The sequence below is a fragment of the Acomys minous genome (genome assembly GCF_964271855.1).
Source record: "Acomys minous genome assembly, chromosome: 3".
Classification (NCBI taxonomy): Eukaryota; Metazoa; Chordata; class Mammalia; order Rodentia; family Muridae; genus Acomys; species Acomys minous.
The window spans coordinates 64,921,543-64,946,292 of record NC_140485.1 but is presented as its reverse complement, the minus strand read 5'-3'; the positions used below and the strand labels follow the sequence as shown (position 1 = coordinate 64,946,292).

At 45.8% G+C, this 24,750-nt stretch overlaps 1 protein-coding gene across 1 annotated transcript in view; it reads left to right on the top strand.

The window, feature by feature from the left end:
- The window catches only part of TSHZ2 (teashirt zinc finger homeobox 2), a 437,415-nt gene extending 427,829 nt beyond the window's left edge, over positions 1-9,586 (top strand). The window contains exon 3 of the mRNA XM_084776752.1: positions 1,475-9,586. Coding sequence (XP_084632878.1) covers positions 1,475-1,476 — 2 coding nt within the window. The 3' untranslated portion in view covers positions 1,477-9,586. The remainder of the gene's footprint in view (positions 1-1,474) is intronic.
- The last annotated feature ends 15,164 nt before the right edge of the window (positions 9,587-24,750 follow it).

Sequence of the window (24,750 nt, the reverse complement as noted above, 5' to 3'; positions counted from 1 at the left end):
AGAAGGAGATACAGCTGACCATGAATGAATGCTCTCTCTGGGTGGGAGAGCAGACATTATATTTTTTTTTTCAGAAAGTCGTTATAGTGAAAAAAATAGACTACCTATTTTTAATTATGGTAAAATAAACACAATATAAGATTCACCCTATTGACCATCTTTAAGCATATACTTTGGTGCTGTTCCGTCTACTCACAATAATGTACAACCACAACTATCATCTCCAGAGTTTGTCATCTTGTAAAACTAAAATGTTGTGGCCACGCAAGATGGCAGGTAGACATGGTGTCCATCGCCCTGTGACTGCCTCCATTTACTTAGCATACCTTTCCTCATTATTCATTCATGTAGTAGAATGGTCAAGTTGTCCTTTTTCAAGGCTGAGTAGTATTCCATTACAGGTATTATCTTATCCTATTTATCCATTCATCCACTGATGAGTTGCTTCTGCCTTTTAGCCATTGTGAATATATTCATACTTTCTATGAACCTGGGTATGTGTCTTCTGTACATAAACATTTTATTTGTTTGTTTTGGGTTTGGGGGGTTTTGTTTATTTGTTTGTTTGTTTGTTTTTGTTTTGTTTGGGAGGTGTTTTGTTTTGTTGTTTGTTGTTTGGGATTTTGTTTGTTTTTTGTTTTTTGCTTTGGTTTGCTTTGGTTTGGTTGGTTTGGTTTGGTTGGTTGGTTATTTTGGTTTTTTTGGGTTTCTGGGTTTTTTCAAGACAGGGTTTCTCTATGTAGCCCTGGCTGTCCTGAATTCATTATGTAGACCAGGCTGACCTCAAACTCACAGAGATCCACCTGCCTCTGCTTCCAGAATGCTGTGGTTAAAGGCATGTACCACCATGCCTTGGTCTATGAATGTTTTGTTTTGTTTTGTTTTGTTTTGTTTTGTTTTTGATAGGGACCAGCAAGAGGACTTAGTTGGTACCAAGCCTGATGAGCTGAGTTCAAACCCTGGGATTTACATGGTCAACCAACTGCAAGTTGTCCTTCGACCTACACGCACGCACGCACGCACGCACACCAGGGTCATCTGGGAAGAAGGAACCTGAGTTGAGAAAATGACACCATCAGATTGACCTCTGGGCAGATCTGTGAGGCATTTTCTTGATTCATGATTGATGTGGGGGAATTCAGGCCTCCGTAGGTGATGCTACCTCCTAGTGGGGAACTGTGGTCCTGAGGTACATAAAAAAGCAAGCAGAGCAAGACATGAGGAACCAACCAATAAACAGTGTTCCTCCACAGCTTTGGTTCCTGCCGCCAGCTTCCTGCCTTGAGTTCCTGCCCCAACTTTCCTCAGCGAAGGACTGTAATTTGGAAGTGTAAACCAAGTAAACAAACTCTTCCCTGCCTGAGTTGCTTTTGGTCATGAAAGCAAACCAGGTCAGGCAGCCTGCTGGGGAAGATAGTTGCCCATGCTATTCCTCCGGAAATAACAGTTTTCTCTCTTCTGACTTTCCCTGCAGGACAAATGCCTTAGCCTGGATCTCCCCGCCTGGATCTCCTTCACTCAGCCTTCTTTGTTGCACTCTTGCTTCTGACATGGAACTCACTGACCTCCTCCTGACACCCAGCTCCAAGAAGACTGCCAAAAAGAAAACATCACACCAACCACTTCTCTTCCCCCTCACTAGCAATTCGGTGATGAAGTATTGATTTCCACTTCCCTCCTTATAGATGATATTAGAGTTTCATTGATAAACTGCAACGGAACTGTAGCATCTCCGAGGTCCCCTTTTTTGCTGTCAGGAAGAAACAAAGTGCCACGGAGGAAAAATAATGACTGGGAGTGTTGACGTACTTATTTTGTCAGTTTGTAACAGGAAAGGGAGGGGGCAAATCACTCTTCGTAGTTTAATGTCCAAGTGGGCTGCTCCTGGGAGCTTACTTTTCATGGTAATGTCCGTTTCCTATTTATAACCCCCCTGGGAACGTTTGTCTAAAGGAAATGTTTCTGTTCAGTGTAACAATTAAGGTTGCACCTGGATTGCCTAGTCCTGCCCTTGCACCAGGGAGCCATTAATCACTGCGGAGTAGAGTTATTAAGTTAAACCAGAGTTTGAGCCAAGAAAACCTCCCAACCATGTTCATCTTCTGTGAAAGTTGTTGGAATAGACAGGCTTAACCATGTTGCTGCCAAAGGCTTTTTCCTGTGCAGTGCTAGAATGTGCTTCCTCAATGGTTGTCTTGAACGGTTTGTAAGCTTAGTTCCCAGCATGCACCACTGTCAGATGAGACTGGCAAGAAGAAGGCCTCATCAGGGTGCAAGGTGAAGCTGCCACTCTCACTGGCAGTGTCTTCCTGCAAGACCTGTTGCCACTCAAATGCAACTTCTCCTCCAACCAGCAGAATGCATGAAAACAGGGTGTCCGTTTTAAACGTGTTCCTGCAACTTTTTTCATTAAAACTTTAAGGGCCCAATTTTAATTTGTGGAATATTCCCGTTAATAATGAGATCTAATTAAGACATCCATTAAAAGCCCGTTAAAGTTAATTTAACGTAAAAATTCCAATAGAACTGTATTAGATTTTCTCCATTAAATTAACGTTATGGATTTTTAACGGATGTCTTAATTACACGTTATTATTAACGGGAATACTGTATAACACAGATTAAAATCAGGTCCTAAGTCAACTTGGAAAAGCTAAGAGCATGTTTTAATATTAAAGTCTCACAGACCTAGTACACAGTTTGGAAGCGCTGGGGAAGATGGTTTATTCTAGCTGGGCATTTTTTGTACAATGGAGAGTAAGCTATAATAGATAAATCCATCATTTCATTTAAACAATGAGTCTCTTTTTTCTCACAGGACAACAAAGTCTGGCTTGTATTGTAAATCGCTACTCAGCTATAGGTGAAATATTTAAACTATTCTCAGCACAGCATTCTGAAACAAAGGACTATTTTGTGTTGTTGCTTTAATTATCAAGGTTATCAAAAAAAAAAAAAAGGCTGACAAAACGAAGCCAAATATATCCTTTTCACCATTTATTATAGAGGCTGCCTGTTGGAAATGTCTTGGAAATTTTGACATGATCCCTAAACTCAACACTGGGATTTAAAATAAAATTTGAAGAAAAAAAAAGAAAAAGAAAAAAAAAACTTATTTACCTCCTAAGGAAAGTGTTGCCCTTATGCCACATATAATAGCAAATTGCTTTTTTTATGGCATGCATAACCTAGATGGGGAAAAATATGGTGCTTCAGGGAAGGAGGGGAAGAGTAAATGAAGTTCCAGGAATGTCATTCTGAAGTAATGAGGCATGGACGGAAAATATACCCCTCACATCATCGGATTGAGATGGCAGTCGAAATAGCTTCATTGAAGTGTCAGCACTCATCCATCAATCAATCACCCACAAGGAAAAATAACAACAGTACAACGGGGCGGCTTTTATGGGATTTACTCATGGGCACAGGGAACAGCGGCTCAGATGTAGTTCTGACATGAAAAGCAAGGTGCTGATATTATTTTTTATGATGGGAGGATCATAAAGTGAATTGAGAACAGAGAGGTCTGTCTTTGCTTAACCTGTTCAACCAGAAATGAACGGAACTCAGCTGGAAAGGAGCAGGCTTCGGATGGGTTAAGATTGAAGGGTGGACTCAGCTGAGCACTGTCCTTCAACGCGAGACTCTATTTAAAAAAAAAGGAGGGGGAAGGGTAATACATTAGCATGGGGTTTCTTGAAGCTGATAAAAATCGCCTGTTCCAAGCCAGGGTTATTAGGCAAAGCAACATAATTCAGGTCCTCTGAAACCAACCAAAAGCAGACTCGGAGCTCCTGATCTGCCTGGGAGAACATAATATTCTTCTTAGGACTCCTGGGTAGTCGTTTCCCTCCTACGAAAATAAGAATAAATCCGCTGCTTTGCAGATAATCTATACGGTTCTGTTAGTGCACTTTCTCTGGTGGGGTGAGGTGGGAGGGAGGCGAGAGACAAAAATATTGATAAATTTGGTTAGACTCCTGAATTGTCACTTGGCAACTGTGAATGTCACTGCTGAGAGACAGCTGTTAACGTTCTCTGCAGAAAACAAGATCTGAGCCGGCACCACGCCGTGCACACAGCTCTCCGTATATTTCTAGACACGGGGCCTGTCTTCATTTGGCAAGCCTGTGAAGCTTCTAGAAACTTCTTCCTGGAGAGAAAAAAAAAAAAAAAGAAAAAAAGAAATGACTTGAACTCCAGAAGTGTTTTTATCTGCTTGGGGACCACTTCCTTCTTTAGATAAGACCACCCAAGTGGAAGGAGAAAGATATGCAAGTATCTTGCAAATTACCTGTGAGTACCTCTACTCTTCAGCCGCCATTTGGGGTCAGAGACAATGAGAGGTATCAGTTCCCCTCGTCTGTGCCACTTTCCAGCTAAGCCCATCAACCAACTGAAACACCAAGAGGCCATTAAAAATAATAATCATAATTTTTAAAACTATACGCAAAAATTTAAATTTCATATATTGCAGTAAATCACTTCAAAGTGATTTACTATACTTCAAAAGCTCTGGCAGCACAAGGCACAACAGGAAAAGCAAGTTATTCATCAAATTCACTAGACCACCCCTGTCAGGCACCTATGGTATGTTCACCGGAAGTAGGAGAACCACATGAACAGTCACCATGGCATCTCGGCCCTCCTATTTGCTCACAACATTATTTCAAAGCAGCCACTGCCTGGTCATCTGAGGACGGTGTCTACCAAGGGTCAAAATTCTAGCACGTTCACGATGAGGAGTTTTTCCATGTGGAAAACATACAGGGAGGAAATAGCTTCCAAATAGATTAAGGCCTAAAAGCAGAATATAATCACAAACTAAGTAGGACAGCCCAGACAGCCCCCCAAGGAATCTCCTTCAGACCACAAATAGATTTCCCTAAAAAAATATCACCACCAAACCATGCCTCTTACACAATTAACATCCTGAAGAGGAACCTCTGAATTCAGCTGAAAAATCAGAAACATGACGTAGTGACATGTGGGAGGAACACCTTATGAAACAGGATAAAAAAAAAAAAAACAAGGAAGCGAGTGCGTGTGAGTATGGATGTGATACGTGTTCACACCTGTGTAGATATGCATGCATCTCACCAATATTTTCTAGAGTCTAGCTAGCACGGTAGTGAGTATCCTCTAAGACTTTCAGGCAACCTACAGACTCAGATCACACAAGGGCCTCAGGTTCCGTCTCTTTACCATCTGTCATTTGCCAGGTTATCTGAGTAGTCTCGAGCCTTCTTTTCTGTAATGGGTTGCATTTTTTTTTAATGTGTCAAGTGTTTTAAAAAGAAGAAGGGGAGGAGAAGGAGGAGAAGAGGAGGAGGAGGAGGAAGAGGAGGCAGAAGCAGCGGCTCTTAGGGCTGAAAGAGATGGCTCAGTAGTTAAGAGCACCGGCTACTCTTGCAGTGGACCTCCCAGCACCTCCATGTTGACTCACAACCATCTGTTAACTCCAGTTCTGGCCTCTGAGCCCTACCAGGAATATGTGCTTGTACATCCATACACGCAGGTACTCACACAGGCACATAAAGTAAAAACATATAAGGTGTCACATTCCCATGCTCTCCCCACCCCGAATGAAGAATGCTAACGCGGAAATGAATATAAAATAACAATAAGGAAATATGTTGAAGGCTGTAAGCAACATGCACTTACGTGGTTCTAAAAGCAAATTCAGTGTGGTCCATTATGAACATGCAGGAGGTAACAAAAAAAAAAATTTCAAAACTCAACTTTTGGTTTATTTTGTTCCCTCTGCGAGATGGGAAAATGCTAATTTCATTTTCTCCCTTCTTCTGTGTGGCACTTTCTCAAAATATCTATAAAATACTTTTAGACAAAGATTGAGCTGGAGGAAGAGATGTGAATCTCCATGCCCCTATATGGAGAGAGGCATTTCCATCACAGGAAACTCTGTGAGTCACCCTTAGGATTTCCAGGGCAGGATTTTACCTCTCCACCCAGAGTAAAAGCCACTTAAGTTCTTTGATTTCCTGCGACAGACTCAGAAGTGTACACAGGTAAACGATTTCCAGTCTAGTTAAAAAATCTCCTTCCGATAGTTATGAACAATGGGCTATCAGGCCTAGAAGTGCCTCCAAAAATTATTCATGCACAAGGCAGCCCAAAGCATGGAGTGGGGGGAGGGGGGTGGGGAGCCGATGGTGGAAATGTTTTATGGATTAGAAATGGCCTGTTTTAAAATGCTAGTACAGGTGGAATGATATTTCTGCAACGAGACTGCCCATTTCTTTTGGAAAAATATATTCGGAGTAAAATAGCTCTTCCAAGAAGTGACACCCTGACTTGACACCCTTCAGCATACAAACGGCGTGACAATAGCCATACGACTGCCGTTAAGGCCTTCTACAATAAAGTCTGTTTAAAGAAGACAGATCAAATACAGCCCCATGAACTGTGTTTATTTGCTTAAAACAGCTTTTGGAAATAAAAGTAATAACTTTGGTTGGAGCCCCCAGGAGATGTTTAAAAAGAAGAAGAAAATACATTGCTTTTTAAAAAGTTCTAAGTCTAAGCATTCCTTTCAACCCTTTCAGGAACTATATTTCAGTTCGCTCTCTGAATTATTTTACACCTGAAACCTACATCTGACTGTCTGTCCCCAGGTGAAGGCTAATATTTATAGAACGAACAATCATCTGATTGTGTCTGACTATAGAGCTGTGTCCGGTCATATTTTCACTTTCTAAATGACTTCTGGAACATTCCAGAGTTATAAATGTGTGTGTGTGTGTGTGTGTGTGTGTGTGTGTGTGTGTGTCTGTGTGTCTGTGTGTCTGTGTGTGTGTGTATTAAAGACAGAAAGTTCTACCGGTCTGCGAAGAAGAAACAATTAAAATCGGATGCCATCTGCTCTGCCCGGAGAGAAAGCCTGCAGAAATCTGTGTGGGCACGTAATCCTTTGCCTTCCTCACACAGCAGATTCAACTCCAATGTGTGGAAAGGGTTCCTTTGGCTCAGGGTCCTTCTGTATCCTAAAAGCCCAGTTTGCAATGTCTTTATGTCTCTGATGCTGCAACTTCCCTCCCCTCTGAGTTTGCTTCCTGAGAGCTGGGTCTCATGCCATGAGCCGTGAGCTTTCAAACCCCTTGAATATCCAAGCTGACCTGTGGGGGCTAGATAGCTGGTTCTGGTTCTGCAGCACTCTTGTGACAAACTGGGAAGTGTCCCGTGCATTCATTCCAGATTTTGAGTTTATTTTAATTTAAAAAAAAAAAAAGCAACTGAGTTTGTGGGTGGGTGTGGAAGGGTTCAGTACAGACATCAAGAAAACTACATTTATCCTTGCTTTGGAGGGAAGGGTTTGTTTCCAGGAAAGAGAGGCAAACATTTTATATTCAGAAAGCAGACCAGTTGTTTTAAAATTTTAAAAAATGACTGCAGCCACACCTGTACAACGCTCTGTGCACAGCCACTGCTCTCTCCTGCATGCTGCGTGTACAATGTTTGCTGATGCGCTAGGAAGAGGGGACAGAGACCAGCTGTTCACATGGAGTGCAAGCCGCCTGGGAGGCTGGGAACACAATGCTGTACATATTTGTATATAGGGACTATATCGCCATGTACGGACGCAGATTTTCTTATATTTGCTTGGTTCTGTTTCCTACCACAGACTGGCCCACAATTCGGGATTGTTTTGCATAGGATAAAAACAAAAACAATACACTTGTCATCCTCCCCCGACACCCCCACTCCAAGCCGTCATTCTCTTTCGATAGAGTATGGAAGAATTAGGGCTCGGTTTCCTAAGAGATTCCAAGAACCACGCGCATCTGCCTGCATGAGCCCCATCCAGTCGCCGGACACAAGGAAGAACCGATGGCCTGATTCAGTTGTCCTCCAAAGGCATGCTTTACCCCACGGGAGCACTACAAACTCATCCATGTAGAATTAGCCTCTTTGTATGTTATCTAATAGTGCCTGGAAGGAAAAAAAAAAGAAGAAGAAGATTTTCTTAACGCCTTCTTTACAGGAAGAATTCATAATTGTCAAAATTTGAAACATTAGCTTAATTTTGTTTTTATGACCTCGGCTTCCACTCCTTATTTATTCTGTTGCCGTTGTAATGGGGCCCCAGGCCATCCCTGACATCAGTGTGTTCCTCTCCTCGGCATTAGGGATGTTTTTAAAATTACACAGATTATTGAGCCAACAGGCTGTTTTAATCAAAACCATGTTTCACTTGTTTAGGAGGCTTATAAATTGTCCTTGCAATGAAAAAGACGGGGGGGGGGGGGTGGCAGGGGAGAAGCAAAAAGAAAGAAAGAAAAGAAAAAGAAAGAACAAAAATAACAAAACCAAAAGTTTTCTACTAGGGAGACTATACCACCCTGTGGCCAAACAGATTCATCACAGGTGGGCATCCGTTGCCCACTTACCTGGGAGTCTGGAAAACACTACCCATCACCCTGAAACACACTATCAAGGCCAACACTGTTTGCAAATTTCCAAAGGCTTTATCACCTCCTTGATGCTCAAAGGCAAATGGCCCAACTGGGAACTGATCTTCCAGGTGGAAAAGATAAAGAATATTTGAGAAAAAAAAAAAAAGAAAATAGACACCTCTTTCCTTGGTCGCAGGGCGTCACCAGCCAGTCACTCATGACCCCTCCTTGTCATGAACAATATGGTGTTGATGTCCCTTAGGACTTAGGTCAGGTCAACAGCCTGACCTGATTAGCCCCCTTGAATAAAAACGACTTTGGTACGGACCCACTTCAAGCATGTGCCTGCCTGTGCTGCCCTTGCCTGGAAGTTACCTGCAGAAAGAGACAGCGTTTAATACAATTTTATCACTGGAAATAAATTCTGATGGTGGAGATGAAGAAAGCCCTTAAATTATATCACAAAAGCCATTATTTTTTACATCTAAAAAGTGGGCTTTTTTTTTCCTTAAGGAAAATCATTCTACTTTGGGAATGTAATTAAAACCCTAAATAACCAGTAATACTTTTAGCTGCTGTGAGGACATAACAACATGCTTGCCAAGGTTCCCGCTGAAAGGTTGTCTATTTGTATGTTATTTACATTTTTAAGTGTGATCTTTCCTTCGTAGGAAAAAAAAAGTCTCTTTTTTTTTCCCCATTCAGCTGTTATTGAAAATAGACTATTCCTTTCTAAAATCTCATGCTATCGGCACAGGAAGCCTGAGCTGCGAATATAAGGACTGGGTGTGTTTGCTGTTGGTTTTGCTGGAGGCTGACTCTGACTGTAACGCTGCAGACCCTGAGCCTCGGTTCTGGAACCTAGCAGTACCGGCTCACAGAGACACCTCCAACACCATTAGTTTGACAGATGTCCTTCATTTCAGACTTCTACTTTGGCCAATTGAGAAAAAAAAGAAAAAAGAAACTTAAAAGAGTAAAGAGACAGAAAAAAAAAAACACAGATGCACTTAAAACATGAAAAGAATTATTTATATGATAAAAAAAAATATATTTAGATTTTCAAAGCACAAGACTGAATCAAAGTGCTCTTTTTAATGCTTCCTGGAGATGGTACTGTTAAATGTCTTTCTACATTGGTCTTTAATAAATCTGTAATGACATTTGATGGATTGATTTCTGCCTGCGTGTGGTTTTTAAAGATGGCAAGAGAGGAGAGGGGCAGGGGAGAATAATGGAGACCGGAGTAAAGCACCCTCCCCCACGGAGGCCAGAAAGGCAGGGTACCAGTAGACCTCTCCCTCCTGTAGTCCTGATGAGCCACTTCCAGCATCTGCTCTCATTCCCATCTGCCCTTGCTGTTCCGTTCTTCAGATGCCCACACCCTTTGCTTGTTGTCTGGGCTAGCTCTGCAGCCCCTCCCATCCCAGCAGCTTACACCTGGGTGCAATCAGGACATTGCAACAGAGCCATGCTGCAGTTGACCCAGGTTTCCCCACCTGAGAAAGACAGTCCCACCCCAGGGCACTCAGTTTCCCTCTGTGCTCCCCCTCCGTTCTCCTTGAATGCCCTGGGAGAACGAGGACCCTGTGTCACACTAGCTGCCCAAGCAGACACCAGTGCCCAAGCAGAAGTGACGTGTGCCCTGTGCACAGGTGGCTCACGGCTTTCAGTAGCTTGCTTGCGTTGGACCTGAGCTTGTTAAATGACAGTGGCCGCGGGGCCACCTGTTAGCTCCAATTCCACTGCTGTGCTCTGTGTGTGGCTGTCACACAGGAGAGGCCAGGGTAACCGCAGCAAGGCACGGGGCAGCAGAGGCACAAGGCTGGGATGAACGGTCTAGCACGAGTCAGAGTTTCTCATTTTCTTGGGGACCTTCCTTGTGCGGGGTCTGAGGGCGACTTTGACAAATGAAAACGGCAGTGGTGTGAAAAAAGGGGTGGCTTCTGGAACAAACTAAAGTAAACTCTAGGCTCAGTCATATGCCTCTGCGACGACGACGTCAGGGAGGGTTTCAGAAGGAAGGAGCCACCACAGAGAGTGAAGATGAAGATGATAGAAGCAAGAGGTGGCCCAACCAGCCTGACGCCACAGGAGTCAAAGGAAACTGTTGAAGGTAAAAATCCAGGCCATCTGCTAGATTGATGTCTCGAAAGAACACTAAGGGGGCAGGACAGATGGCTCAACGGTTAAGAGCACTTGCTGCTGTTCCAGAGGGTCCAAGTTCGATGCCCAGCACCCCGATGGTGGCTCACAACTGTTTGTAATGCCAGTTCCGGGGGATCTGATGCCTTCGTCTTGTCTCTGAAGTCACCACACCAGCAGCATGTGATACACATGCATACTTGCAGGGAAAACACCCATACACATGAAGCAAATAATAGCACTTTAAAAAAAAAAAAAAAAGATCACTAAAAGAAACAAAAGTTGGCCAGCAAGATGGCTCGGCGGGCAAAAGAGGAAAAGAAACAACTCCTGCAAGCTGTCCTCTGACCTCCAAAAGATCACAACGGAAATTGAAGACAGTGCCTGGAAGACACGCGTACAACATAGACAGTCCCTCAATGAGACTCCCTTCCCAGGGGACTATAGGTTGTGTCGGACAATTAACTCCAACAGTCACCCTGGCGACATAGCCAGGGATAAGCTTGAACTCCCGCTCTCCCAGCCTCCACCTCATGAGTAACGGGATGACAGGTGTGTGGCACCTCTTTGGCCCCATAGTCTTGATCGTGAATGACCCTCTACCAGCCATGTGTTGAAGGCTTGGTCCTCAGTCTGAAAAGCTGTTGGGAGATGGAACCATTAAGAGGCAGGGCCTATGGGAAGTCTATAGGTCACTGCCCTCAAGGTGGAGACTTCCATCTTCAACTGTCACTTTTGCTTCGGCAGTGAAGTGAGCTGTTTGACTCTATCATATATGGCAGCCACAGTATATTGTCTTACCACAGACCCCAAAAGAACATGGCCAATGCATTATGGTTTCCCCCCAAAACTGTGAATCAAAATGGACCTTTCCTCTTTATAAGTTTTTTATGTCCAGTATTTCATTATTGTGATAGGCAGATGAATCTCACACAAGAGAAATAGGAAAGGTCAGCAAAGTCAGAGTGTCAGCAAAGGGGCACTAAGAACAGCTACTACCAGGTATCTGGAGTCATGCCTGTAACCCCAACACTCAGGAGGTTACGGCTTACGAGTTTAAGGCAAGTCTATCCTAAACAGAGTAAGCCCCAGGCTACCTGGGCTTCAGAATAGGAGCCTGTCTTTAATTAAAACGCTGGTGAGGAAAATGAAAAGCAAGAGACTTGGGTGTTCACTCTCCCTTTCGATCAACAGAAGGCTGACGCAGCCAGAGAACTCACACAGTGCAGAGCTACAGATGGCGAAGTCAAAGGCTGAGCTGAGCAACACTTCAGGGAAGCGGACAAGGACTGTGGGTAGAACACCCCAGATCCCAGCTTCCTTGGAATAGCACCCAAACTCCTGGAGGCCGTGATGTAGCCCAGTGGTGAAATACTTGCCTTTCACACATGAAGCCCTGGGTTTGATCTCCAGTACAAGAAGAAGAAGAAGAAGAAGAAGAAGAAGAAGAAGAAGAAGAAGAAGAAGAAGAAGAAGAAGAAGAAGAAGAAGAAGAAGAAGAAGAAGAAGAAGAAGAAGAAGGGAAGAAGAAGGGGAAGAAGGGGAAGAAGAGGAGGAGGAGGATGGGAGAGAAGGGGAGATGGGGAGGGAGAGGGAGGGGGAGAATTAGGAACTAGAGAGAGAGGTCTACTGCTTCTAGACTGAGATCCCAGCTACTCAGGAAGCTGAGGAGGAAGAGCGCTGGGGCTGGGAGCCAGTGGTAAACCTCTTGCCCAACATGCATGAGGCCCTGTGTTCAATACCCAGTGCTGAAGACAGCACACTGCAGTGGTGTGAGCAGCAGTGGTGTGAACCGCAGTGGTGTGAACCGTGTTCTTATCTGCATGTGTTCACCTATCAAAACATTCAGTAAATAAAGGAGCCAAAAAAATTGGGATGAGAAAATGTTCCTACTAGTGTGAAAATATGCTGTAAAGCTATTGTATTAAACAAAAAATACAGGAGCACTCGCTGATCTTGATGAGGACGCTAGCTTGGTTCCCACCAAAAAGCATCTCACAACTGTCTGTTACTCCAGTTCCAGGGGATCCAACACCTTCTGGCTTCCAAATGTCCTACAATACACACACACACACACACACACACACACGCACGCACGCACGCACGCACGCACGCACACACACACACACGGGCCATACATACACAGAAACATAAATTAAAAAATAAATAAATAAATAAATAAACCTTAAAATCCAGGAGCTTGTGTAAGAGCAACCAGACAACTCCATGGCAACGTGTTTATACCACTTATTGTAAATACTTAAGTAAGAATGTAGCATTGTATAAAAGGGGAATTTTTAATTTGTGAAGAGGCAGTAATAGTCATTAAAGCACCATATACAGCTGGGCTGTGGTTGCGCCCGCCTTTAATCCCAGCACTCAGGAGGCAGAGGCAGACGGATCTCTGTGAGTTCGAGGCCAGCCTGGTCTACAAAGCAAGTTCCAGGACAGCCAAGCCTATGCAGAGAAACCTGTCTCAAAAAACCAAAATAAAAAACAAAAACAAAAACGTATGCTCCATTAGTAAATCTATTAGCACCTAAAGTTCAGAGTCTATGTCTTCCAGGATATACATTTTAATCTGAGAAAAAAATCATAATATAACCAGAGATAAAATACTCAGGCAGCAAGTTTTGGCTGGGAAGCCACTCAAGCCTTAAAAGCTTTGATCCCTGACCTTCGATTACTTCTCCTTTACATACAAAGGGCATAATGAAAACAAAGGGAGGAAAGTACCCAAAAATATTACCAAAAACACTGTATATACAGCGAAACATCAGAAATGATGTCAAACCGTATTAGCATAAGATTCACAGTATAACTAATGGTGCAGTGGTCCAATGCTATAAATGCATATACACCTTTGTTGTTTTGAGACAGTCTCCTGCAGTCCAAGCTGGCCAGGAACTCACTGAGCCTAACCTGGAATTCCTGATTCTCCTGGAGTCCTGGAATTACACACCTGTGTGCCACCTGGAGTCCTGGAATTACACATCTGTGTGCCACCTGGAGTCCTGGAATTACACGCCTGTGTGCTGCCACTCCAGTTTAGGAGGTGCTGGGAATGGAATCAAGGGACCCTGAATACTGAGCCAGCAGTCTACCCACTGTGCCACACCCTCAGCCCATGAATGCCTGCCTATCAGACTATTTTAGGTAAAGACCTCACGAGCCAATAGCAACCAAATAAACTCAAGTGGCCAATCAACACAAAAGGAAATGTCAAGGGACAGCAGTGACCAGACACAGAGTAAAATGAGAAGAAATCTACTCTACTTTCCAAATAGAGAAAGATAAAATCAGCTGTTGCCATTATTAGAGAAGGTTCAGAGACGATTGCCAGGCTCCATGCACACATTGCTGCTGGCAGCAAAGTTGGGCAGGAACCTTCCAGAAACAAATTAATCAGTGTCCCTAAAAAGCGCGTGCACTTTGGGTAATTAATCTTTCAGAGTGTTTCGTCGAGAATAATTGAAGACACAGAGGAGTTTTAAGTGAAAAGAATGTTTGGACACAGTATTGGGTGAGGACGGGCAGTCTACTGCATACAGGGGACCCAGAGGGGACCAAGCTTGGCCTCCGCCCTGCAGGAACCACAGCCAAGGATGCACAGGAGGGGGAGGGACTAACACAGAGGGGGCCTGGGGAGCTGGCTCAGCCAGTAAAGCGCTTGCCATGGGAGCATGAGACATGAACCCGCGTGAACACGAGGCTTGATGGTGCCTGCTTGTAACCCCACGTCTGGAGAAGTGGAAACACGTGACTCCCTGGGGCTCGGTAGCAGCCAGCTTAGTATGGCCAGCAAGCGACAGGCTCTGTGTGAGACTGTTTCAAAAACTAAAAACAAAAAACATTTACAACATTCAAAGTTGACCTCTGGCTTCCAAATACATGTTTGCACACATGTACCCTGCCCTCCCCCACCCCCCCCCCACACACAAAATCCTTACTTAATTAACCTTTTTTTTTTTTAAGTCAAGCATAGTGGAGTGCGCCTTTACTCCCAGAACTCAGGAAGCAAAGGCAGGTGAATTTCTGTGAATTTGAGGCAAGCCTGGTGAGTTCCAGGCTAGCCAGAGTTACATTATGAGACCTATCTCAAAAGCAATAAGCATGGCTGGGTGTGGTGGCACATGATTTTAATCCCAGCACTCAGGGTGGATCTCTGTGAGTTTGAAGCCAGCCTGGTCTACAGAGGAAGTTCAGGACAGCCAGGGATACACAGAGAAACCCTGTCTCAAACAAACAAACAAACAAACAAACAAGAGAGAGGCCAGGCATGGTGGCGCACGCCTTTAATCCCAGCACTCGGGAGGCAGAGGCAGGCGGATCACTGTGAGTTCGAGGCCGGCCAGGTCTATAAAGCGAGTCCAGGACAGCCAAGGCTAACACAGAGAGACCCTGTCTCAAAAGACCAAAAAAAAAAAAAAAAAAAACAAGTGAGAGAGAGAGAAAGAAGGAGGAGGAAGAGGAAGGAAGGAAAGAGAGAAGAGAAGAGAAAAGAAGAGAAGCAAGAAGCTTGTGAAAGAATCTGCCTTCACTCCACAGTCCTACTGATGGTGTAATGGGCGCTGGTAAGACATGATACTGGCCAAGTCGTTACCAGAACCTATGAGGTACTCAGCCCACCTCACCCTCTACAGCTGAGAAGCCTCCCAGTGACCAGTCTGTGGCCTAGCAAACACCCATCCTCATGTAAGCCCAATGTAGAAGGCTTGGCAAATGGTGAGGCCTTTAAAAACAAAGGCGTCTTCACTCTACACAGATTACAACTATCTAATGTCTGTACCATCATCAGCTGGCGTCCCAGGACTTGTCAGATCACTTCAAGGCCCATAGGGTGAGTGAGAGAGAACGTTCAGTTCTCCGTGATTGGCCAATGTGACAAGCGTGGATCTCTGCAGTGTCTGGTCTCTTTCCCTACCCAATCATTTGTGTCCCCTCCTCGGCTATTTCCCAGGCTCTAAAGCAAAGCTTGTCCTCCTAAGGACAGAGAGAGAGAGAGAGAGAGAGAGAGAGAGAGAGAGAGAGAGAGAGAGAGAGAATGCAGGGAAACACATGGTGTTCTGAAAGAAAAGAGTATGTTTCCTACACTCTTGCTTGCCCCATCTTTCTGCAGCCATCTAATGGCTCACAGAGAGAATGGTCTCATCCGATTGCTGCCTTCTAGTACGTTCTACTTCAGCCAGGCTGGAACCTTGTAAGTTCCAGCAGCTGCCAGGCACTCTGCCTCATGACCTTTGGAAACGATGGGACCTTGCGTCTTCTGCTGTCATTCACCCGCTCAGAGACAGCTCTGACCCTGGGTCTTAGAAACAACAGGGCTCCTCTTTGGCAAAGACCACTGCACTTGTGGTCACTTTTTTTTTTAAGTTTACAAAACTTAACTTTTACCTAAGAAAATTACATAGAATAATCAATATGAACACCAAGAAGAGAGGATTATTTCACTAGGTATCAAATTATAATATGAAAAATAGATTAAAAACATACTAAGGAAAGAGACATAATACACAAACACATATTTAATATTAATTTAAACTATGGAACGCTTCACGAATTTGCGTGTCATCCTTGAGCAGGGGCCATGCTAATCTTCTCTGTATCCTTCCAATTTTAGTGTATATGCTGCCGAAGCGAGTACTTGTGGTCCCTTATGATGCCTGCTTTTGTCTGACAGCCCCAGAAGGCAGGACATGGTAGCATTCACACCCGTGTCTCTCCAGCCCTCACCACTGTGACCCTTACACACCATCCCCTACTTCCTCTACAACATCCTAGCACCAAGGCCATTCAAGGCTCCAGGATGGTAGAAACATGTGACTCGCTTGTTGGAGCCTCACCATCCAGAAAGGGCTTTCTGGGTACAGTGGTACATAGCTTCCATCCAGCTGTTGGGAGGCAGAGGCAGGAGGAGAAGGAGTCTAGTACATAGCAAGGTCAAAGGTAACCCAGGCTACATGAGATCCCGTCTCACAGAAAAAGGAGCTGGGTAGCCTCCCTCTGTGTGTCCTTGGATGTATTCCTCACCGAGTCACAAGAGAGATGATGACACCAGGGCCAAGGATGGCTGAAAGGGGCACTGCAGGTCACATACCATGTAAAGAACCAGATCAAGCCAGCTCCAGCCTGCCTTCTAGCCCTACTCTACGGCAGAAAGCAGATAGCTAGCTTAGTCTTTTTCCATCCTAAATATGATCCCTGCCTCATGCCCCACCCGCACCTACGTGCAGGCAGCAGCCTGGGCGGGAAGAGAACGGGACAGGCGTTGCCTGCTAAGTGAGTCTTTTGGTGTTAACTTTAAACATTTTACATAATTCATGGTAAAATATCACAATAACTTGTTTATCAGGTTCTGGAGGGGGATAATCTGTCTCGATCCTTTACAGTTACCATAAACTGTCCGCTATCAGCAAGGACCTTGAAGTTGGAACCTCACCCAGTAGCATGCTCTGTGTCCCTCCAAAGAAGCCACACCTGTGAAGAAGTACCCTGCACACTGGTGTTACTAAAATGTCAGAGGAGGCCCTCAGGAGGCAGAGGCAGGCGGATCTTTGTGGGTTCGTGGCCAGCCTGGTCTACATGGTGAATTCCATCCAGGACAGTCAGAGCTACATAGTGAGACCCTGTCTGGAAGAAAAACAATACAAGACCAAATAATCAAAGGTGATGGGAGTGGGAGTCAGGGTTGCTGGAGAGATGGCTCAGCAGTTAAGAGCACCGCTGTTCTTTGAAAGGACCCAGGTTCTACTCGTAGCACCCCTATAGTGGCTTATAACCATTGATAACTCCAATTCCAGGGGATCTAATTACCCTCTTTTGACCTCCCAGGCTCCCAAAGGCATGTGGTGCACAGTCATTCGTGCAAGCAAAGCAAATGTGTTTATGTATATATATGTATACCAAGGGGAAGCTGATTTTAGTGACTTATGCCTGTCATCCTAACTAAGGCAACAAGTTCATAAGTCTGAGGTGTATGTGGGCTACAGAGTGAGTTCCAGGCTAGTTCAAGCAACTGGGTGAGACTCAGCCTCAAAATAAAAGGTGGGGCTGTAAATGTGGCTCAGTAGCCTATGGCCTCCTTAACACGGGCAAAGTTCTGGTTCGAATCTGCAGTACTATAACAACAAATGAACCAAATCATATGGAGAGAGAGAGAGAGAGAGCACTGGAAGGAAAAACAAAAACAAAAACAGAACCCTGAAGCTAAAAGTACTAGTCAAGGAGAGGGCTCAGCAGGTAAAGGTGCTTGCTGCCAAGCTGCTGACCTGAGTTCATCCCTGGGACTTACACGATGGAGGGACCAACTCCCAAAGTTGCTCTCTGACCTTCCCTCAGCGCTGCATGTGCACCCACACACATGTATAACATAAAATACATAAAAATGTTTCTATTAAAATTAATTGAAAATACTAACACTACCCCTAAACAGAGAGGACAGGACCCTTGGGATGCCTCTGGCCATCTATAGAGCAAGATTTGGCCTAAACCCATCGAATGACCCTCAGTGACCTCTGAGCCACCCCTGGACATGAGGCTGGCAGCAGCAGCAAGAAGGTCATGCAGCTCCTGTCTCTCACATTGGTCCTTTCCCTCAGCAGCAGAAGCTCCCAGGAGCTGCTTTGAAATGCAGACTCCCAGGCCCTAGCCCTGCCCAAGCATCTACCACGTGCCTGGAGGTCACTGGCTGTCCCGTGGCCGCAGATGAACCACTCTCATGTAGCACCAAGGAGCCGCCACAGATGCCTGTGATTGTTCGAGCACATTAAGTCCCCGGCCCCAATCAGAAACTCCCTTGTCAGACTAATTATACTTATGGGTGTTCTGTGACTTGCTGTATTCCCAGAAAAAGAAAGAAAAATGAAGTTCTCTTTCAGGTTTTCAGGGTAGATAATGTCAAATATTTACAGAGCAAACATCATTCGAGAGGCACGCCGTTCTCTTCCTGCTGATTAGGGGGCTGTCAATCAAGCTGTGATGGGAGGCCTGTCAACCCTCTCACTACAAAGAAGCCTCCTTGTCATCCTGGCTAAACCATGAACGCTGCCATGCTACGGTTGCAAGGAACAGGCTCCCAGGGCAGGCTCCAGGGACCAAAAGGTCTGCCTCTGTGCGAGGGGATGGCTCGGCTTGGCTAGGGGCTGCCTGCCAGGTGAAGATGCTGGAGGAGGGGCGGGGCCTTTGTGGGAGGCCCAACATTAACTAACATTATCTCAAACCTGAGGGCCAGCAGCATCTCCATCAGGGCTGATGCAATACAGGTGGCTTCCCTGCTCCCAAACAGAAGAGGTTGAAAAGGAGGCCTGAGGCACCCAAGGCTTCCAGTTGCTGCCCCTCCCTCCTGCTGCTGCTGCTGCTGCTGCTCTTCTGCCTCCTCCTCCTCCTCCTCCTCCTCCTCCTCTTCATCCTCGGCTCAGACTTTGAGAATCTGCCTGGTGTGGTAGAACATGGTACAAGTCTGTAATTCCAGGACCCAGGAAGTAGAGGTAGAAGGTTAATTGGAAGTTTAAAGTCAATGTGGTCTTTGTAACAAATGCCAGGCCAAGGAGGGCTACAGAGAAAGAGCCTATCTCAACAACAACAACAAAACAAAAAACAAAAAACAAAAAACAAAAACAAAAACAAAAAGAGGGGGGAGAAGAAGGAAGAGTGGCAGGAAGAAAGGAAAAGAAAATGAAAAAAAAAAGGTGGAGAGAGGGAAGAAAGGAGGGAGAATAAGAAGAGGGGAGCAAGCTCTGAGTCTTTGCTATGGTGAGTGTGAACTCTGAGCAGGAGCTTCAGAGTTGCCCGGGAACTTGGGAGCCTACCCCTGTGACTGAGCAGACTGGAACTCAGGAGGGACCTCTGCACGTTGAACTCAAGGCCCTTGTCTGCACTTTACAGTACATCAGAGCCACCTGGGGGAGCTGATAGATGCGGGGCTCTTGGTACACCTCCGTTAAATAATCAGATTGTTTGAAGAGCAGGGGCAAACAAATAATTTAGGTTAAGTGTAGGCCCCAACTTTTCCAGACCTGCTTTGTTTGGGGTTCTTTAAATGTTGATACCTCCCCCTCCAAACCACCTATCCTAGATAGGAGAGAAAGGAGATTTATGGGAACAGAAGTAGACCTTGTTGAATTTGGTTCCTGGGAGCAATTCCCCTGGTGTAGTCAGCAGGATTTCAGCAGACCATGGAATCTCGAAGTGGCGCGATGAACAACCAAACAAAACCAAGACCCAAAAGCCCCAGCCTCCTGTGGGGAGATATATATATATATCCTCTCAGAGTCTGTACCAGGATGTTTTTCAGCTGGCAAAAACCAAGCCCCACCCCTAAAGAGGTTCAACTTCTAAGCGGATAAACATCACCTTTTCTCTCACAAGTCTGTTCCCTGACCCACACTTGGAATCAAAACAAAAACATGTAGGCCAGGGAGTCGTGGCGTACGCCTTTAATCCCAGCACTCGGGAGGCAGAGGCAGGTGGATCACTGTGAGTTCAAGGCTAGCCTGGTCTACAAAAGGGAATCCAGGACAGCCAAGGCTACACAGAGAACCCCTGTCTGGAAAAACGAAACAAAACAAACAAACAAACCTAAAACCATGTTTCTATCCACTACAAGTAAGTCCTCCAGCAACTGTGGTGGTGCGTGCCTATTGTCCCAGCTTTCAGGAGCCTGAGGCAGGAGAGCTGTAAAGTGGATTCCAGTCTGGGCTTCCAGAGCAAGAGTAAGAGCTGGGCACGTAGGTGTCGGCTCGAGCATTTGTCTGGTAAGTGAGAAAGCCTGGCTTCAGCTCTCAGCCTGGGAGGCGGGACAGGGTGTGTGTGTGTGTGTGTGTGTGTGTGTGTGTGTGTGTGTGTGTGTGTGTGAAGACTGCTAAATATGTAAGACAGGCAGACCTCTAAGTTCAAGGCCATCCTGATTTACGTAGCAAGTTCCAGGCCAGCTAAGATTACACAGTGAGATGAGACCCTGTTTCCAAAAAACGTAGGATGGGGCGCTGATGACGGCTGAGAGGTGAAGATGACTCTCTGCTCACGCAGAGGACATGGGTGAGGTTCCCAGGACCCACATGGCAGCTCACAAGCACTGGAACCCCAGCTTCAGAGGATCAAATGCCCTGTTCTAACACACACACACACACAGGCTTCTGTACTCCTGCAGTGCGGATATACTCGGGAGTCAAGAGAGAATGAGAAATATCCCCTCTAGACTCTTAGGCTAGTGGCACTGTTGGGAGACTTGGGGAGCGGCAGTCTTGTAGGAGGAAGTAGGTCACTTGGGGGAGGGAGGAATGCTCTGAGAGTTCAGAACCTCCTGCCACTCAAGTCTGCTCTCTCTCTCTACGTCATGTCTGTGGTTGAAGATGGGAGCTCTCGGCTTCCTGTTCCCACAAAGTCTCCTCCTTGCTGCCACGCTTCCCCACCAACATGAATTCTTTTCCCCCTTTGGAACCTTAAGCCAATATAGGCTTTTTCTTCCCTGAATCGCTTGACCACGGCGTTTTATCATAGCAACAGCAAAGTAACTAGTGCAGGGCAGAAGGAGGCCTCTCTGAAGGCCACTGCAGAAGTTTATCTGTCTCAGCATGATTCATGTTAACGCAACAAGAAGAAAGCCATGTGTGCGCTGTGTTCCATTTTAGAGAATGCAATAAAAACAGATGGAATTAATTTTAAAAGTGTATTTCCTTAACCCACATTGGACCAATGCGGAAAAATATTTAATGAGGCCTAACATTCAGGAGGCCCTGGAATCCACCCCCAGTACAACACATACCCAGCTTAGTGGCACGTGCCTGTAATCCCAGCACCCAGGGGGTTGAGACAGACAGAAGGATCAGGAGTTCAAGGTCATTCTCAGCTATATAGCAAGTTTGAGGCCAGCCTGGGATACATGAAACCCTGTCTTAAAAAAAAAATGTTAGTTGGTGGGTTCGGGTTTTGGTTGGTTGGTTGGTTTTGTTTTGTTTGTTTGTTTGTTTGTTTGTTGGGACAATGTTTTTCTGTGTAGCCTTGGCTATCCTGGACTCATTTTGTAAACCAGGCTGACCTTGAACTCAAAGTGATCCATGGGCCTCTGCCTCCTGAGTGCTAGGATTAAAGGTGTGCACCACCTTTGTTTTGTTTTCTGCTCTAAGTCTTTGAATTGCTAGGCACACTTACACTCACAGCACATTAAGCCTGCACTGGTCCTATCCTGAGCACTTGGCAACCTCACCTGGCTGGTCACTACATTGGATGGACTGCTGTGGTTTTGAATGTCTGTGCTTTCAAAATCTTGAGGAACCATGGGGTGGTGGCCAAGCCTTTAATCCCAACACTCAGGAGGCAGAGGCAGGCAGATCTCTGAGAGTTCGAGGCCAGCTTGGTCTACAAAGTGAGCCCAGGACAGACAGGGGTACACACAGAAAAACCAGTGTGTGTGTTGGGGGGGGGAATCTTGAGGAAATCCAGGGATGGTGGTACACACCTGTAATCTCAACACGCTGTGCAGTGGAGGCAGGAGGATCAGGAGTTCAACGACTTCCCTCATAGCTGAGACCCTACCTCAAACACCAAAAATAAAGCTGATGACCTTTGTCATTGTAACACCATGGGTGGACTGTACCTTTAAGAGGCAATGGGGAGGGGGAGGAAGTCTCTGGAGTGATGGCTCAGTGGTTAAGAACACTGGCTGCCAGAGGACCTGGGTCCCAGTCCCAGCACCACACAGTGGCTCACACTAGGCCCCAGGCAGGCATCTAGGTATGAGTGTTTTGTCTGCATGCATGCATGTGTCTCAATAATGTGTGTGCCTGGTGCCCAAAGAGGCCAGAAGAGAGTGTTAGCTAACTCAGACCTGGAGGCACAGATGGGTGTAAGCCACCACGTGGGTTCTAAGGTTTAAACCCAGGTCCTCTGCAAGAGCAAGAAATACTTTCAACTATGGAGCCATATCTCCAGCCCCAATGAGAGAACTCTTTTTTTAAAAGGCAAGTAGACATCTCCAGTGAACGAATCCTGTTACTGCCGGGATAGTCCCGTTGTCTAGGGAATGGATTCACCTGGACCTACTGGGTTTTTCTTTAAGGATTCTGAGGTTACACAGGCCTATTAGGAAACCTTAGTAACCATTTGGCCAAGAAGCATCTTCCCAGAGCTTCTTTATGATGTGGGAACCCCGTAGCCCCACACCGCCCCCCCACCTTTACTTCACTGCAAGGTTCATCCAGCCATCAGCCAGACAGATCACTTTATTGAAAAGACTCATGCCACAGTGAGCAAAGGCTCAGGAAATAAACACTGATCCCCAAGGGAGCCTCGCTACAACTCTACTCACAGTAAAATAGTCAATTTATAGCCTATATTGAATCCTCTGTCTATAATTTATTACCCTAAGTACAGAGGATTTTTTTTCTTAATACAAACCAATTTCAATGTACTTTGCTATTTTTCTTACCTCTGTTAAAGCAGAAACAACACATTTTGCAGAGAGATTAGGGGGCAAATGCAGTGAAGAGTCACAGAGGACCACCCCCTCCTGCCTCCTGGTTCTCCCCCCCCCCACCCCCCCGCCCTGCACACACCAGCTGGGGGCCCACAATTGTGTTGGGTGTCCTGGACACTTGGCTTTCTCGCTGTCCCCAGGTGGTTCTGATGGGGCACCATGATTTTTTTTTTTTAAGACAGGGTTTCTCTGTGTAGTCTTGGCTGTCCTGGACTCCCTTTGTAGACCAGGCTGGCCTCGAACTCACAGCGATCCGCCTGCCTCTGCCTCCCGAGTGCTGGGATTAAAGGCGTGCGCCACCACATAAGAAAACAGAAAAGGAGCCAGAGAGATAAAAAGTGCTTGCTCTGCAAGTGAGTTCCAGCCACAGAAGCCACAGTGGAAGAGAGAACCAACTCCTCAAAGTTATCCTCTGACACCACACACATGTGCTGGCGCATGTGCAGGTGCACACGCGCGCGCGCGCGCGCGCACACACACACACACACACACACTGCTAAAAAATAAAATTTAATAGACCCAAAGCCAGGAAGAAACCCAACAGCATACAGACTAGACAACAACCTTGCCTCCTTAAGAAGTTGTTTGTAGGACTAGAGAGATGGTTCAGCGGTTAAGAGCACCATCTGCTCTTCCAGAGGTCCTGAGTTCAATTCCCAACAACCACATGGTGGCTCACAACCATCTATAAGTCGTGAGATCTGGTTCCCTCTTCTGGTGTGCAAGTGTACATGCAGGCAGAGCACTGTATATGTAATAAATAAAGAAATCTTTAAAAAAAAAAAAAAAAGGAAGAAAAACAAGTTGTTTGTAGCCAGGCAATGGTGACACTCAGGAGGCAGAGAGAGATGAATCTCTGCGAGTTCTAGGCCAGCCTGGTCTACAGAGAGAGTGTCAAGGCCAGCCTGGTTTACAGAGAGTGTCAAGGCAGCCAGAACTACACAGAGAAACCCTGCATGGGGGAAAAAAAGGAAGGAAGAAAAATTTGTTTTGTGCTTGCTGGTTTGACACAAGGTGGTCCTCTAAGAGGGAAAGAACCCCAAGAAAATGCCTCCTTAAGAAAGCTGCAGGCAAGGCTGTAGGGCATTTTCTTAATTAGTGACTGATGTGGGAGGCCCCAGGCCATTGGGGGTGGTGCCACCCCTGGGCTGGTGGTCCTGGCTTCTATAAGAAAGCTGCCTGAAGCAAGCCAGTAAGCAGCGCTCCTCCACGCTCCTGCCTCCGGCTTCTTGCCCTGCTTGAGTTCCTGTCCTGACTTCCTCTATGCTGAGCTGTGACGCAGAAGTGAAAGTCAAATGAACCCTTTCCTCTGCAAGGTGTGCTTGGCCAGGGTGCTTCGCCACAGCAATAGTGGCCTGACTGAGACACCACCGAAAACTGAAGAATGCCCAGGGTCACATAAGATGTCACCAAGGCCAGGCATGGTGGCGCACGCCTTTAATCCCAGCACTCGGGAGGCAGAGGCAGGCGGATCACTGTGAGTTTGAGGTCAGCCTGGTCTACAAAGTGAGTCCAGGACAGCCAAGGCTACACAGAGAGACCTTGTCTTGAAAAACTAACCCAAAACAAAAAGATGTCACCAGGAAGTGACATCGGAACAAAGACATAAGAAGTGGAGAGAGAGAACAGGTCACAGATCTGAAGAAAGAGTAATTATAGTGGAATAGATATAATCTAGTTTATGGTGTCTTCTGTGCATTTGTTAGTGGATGCACATGC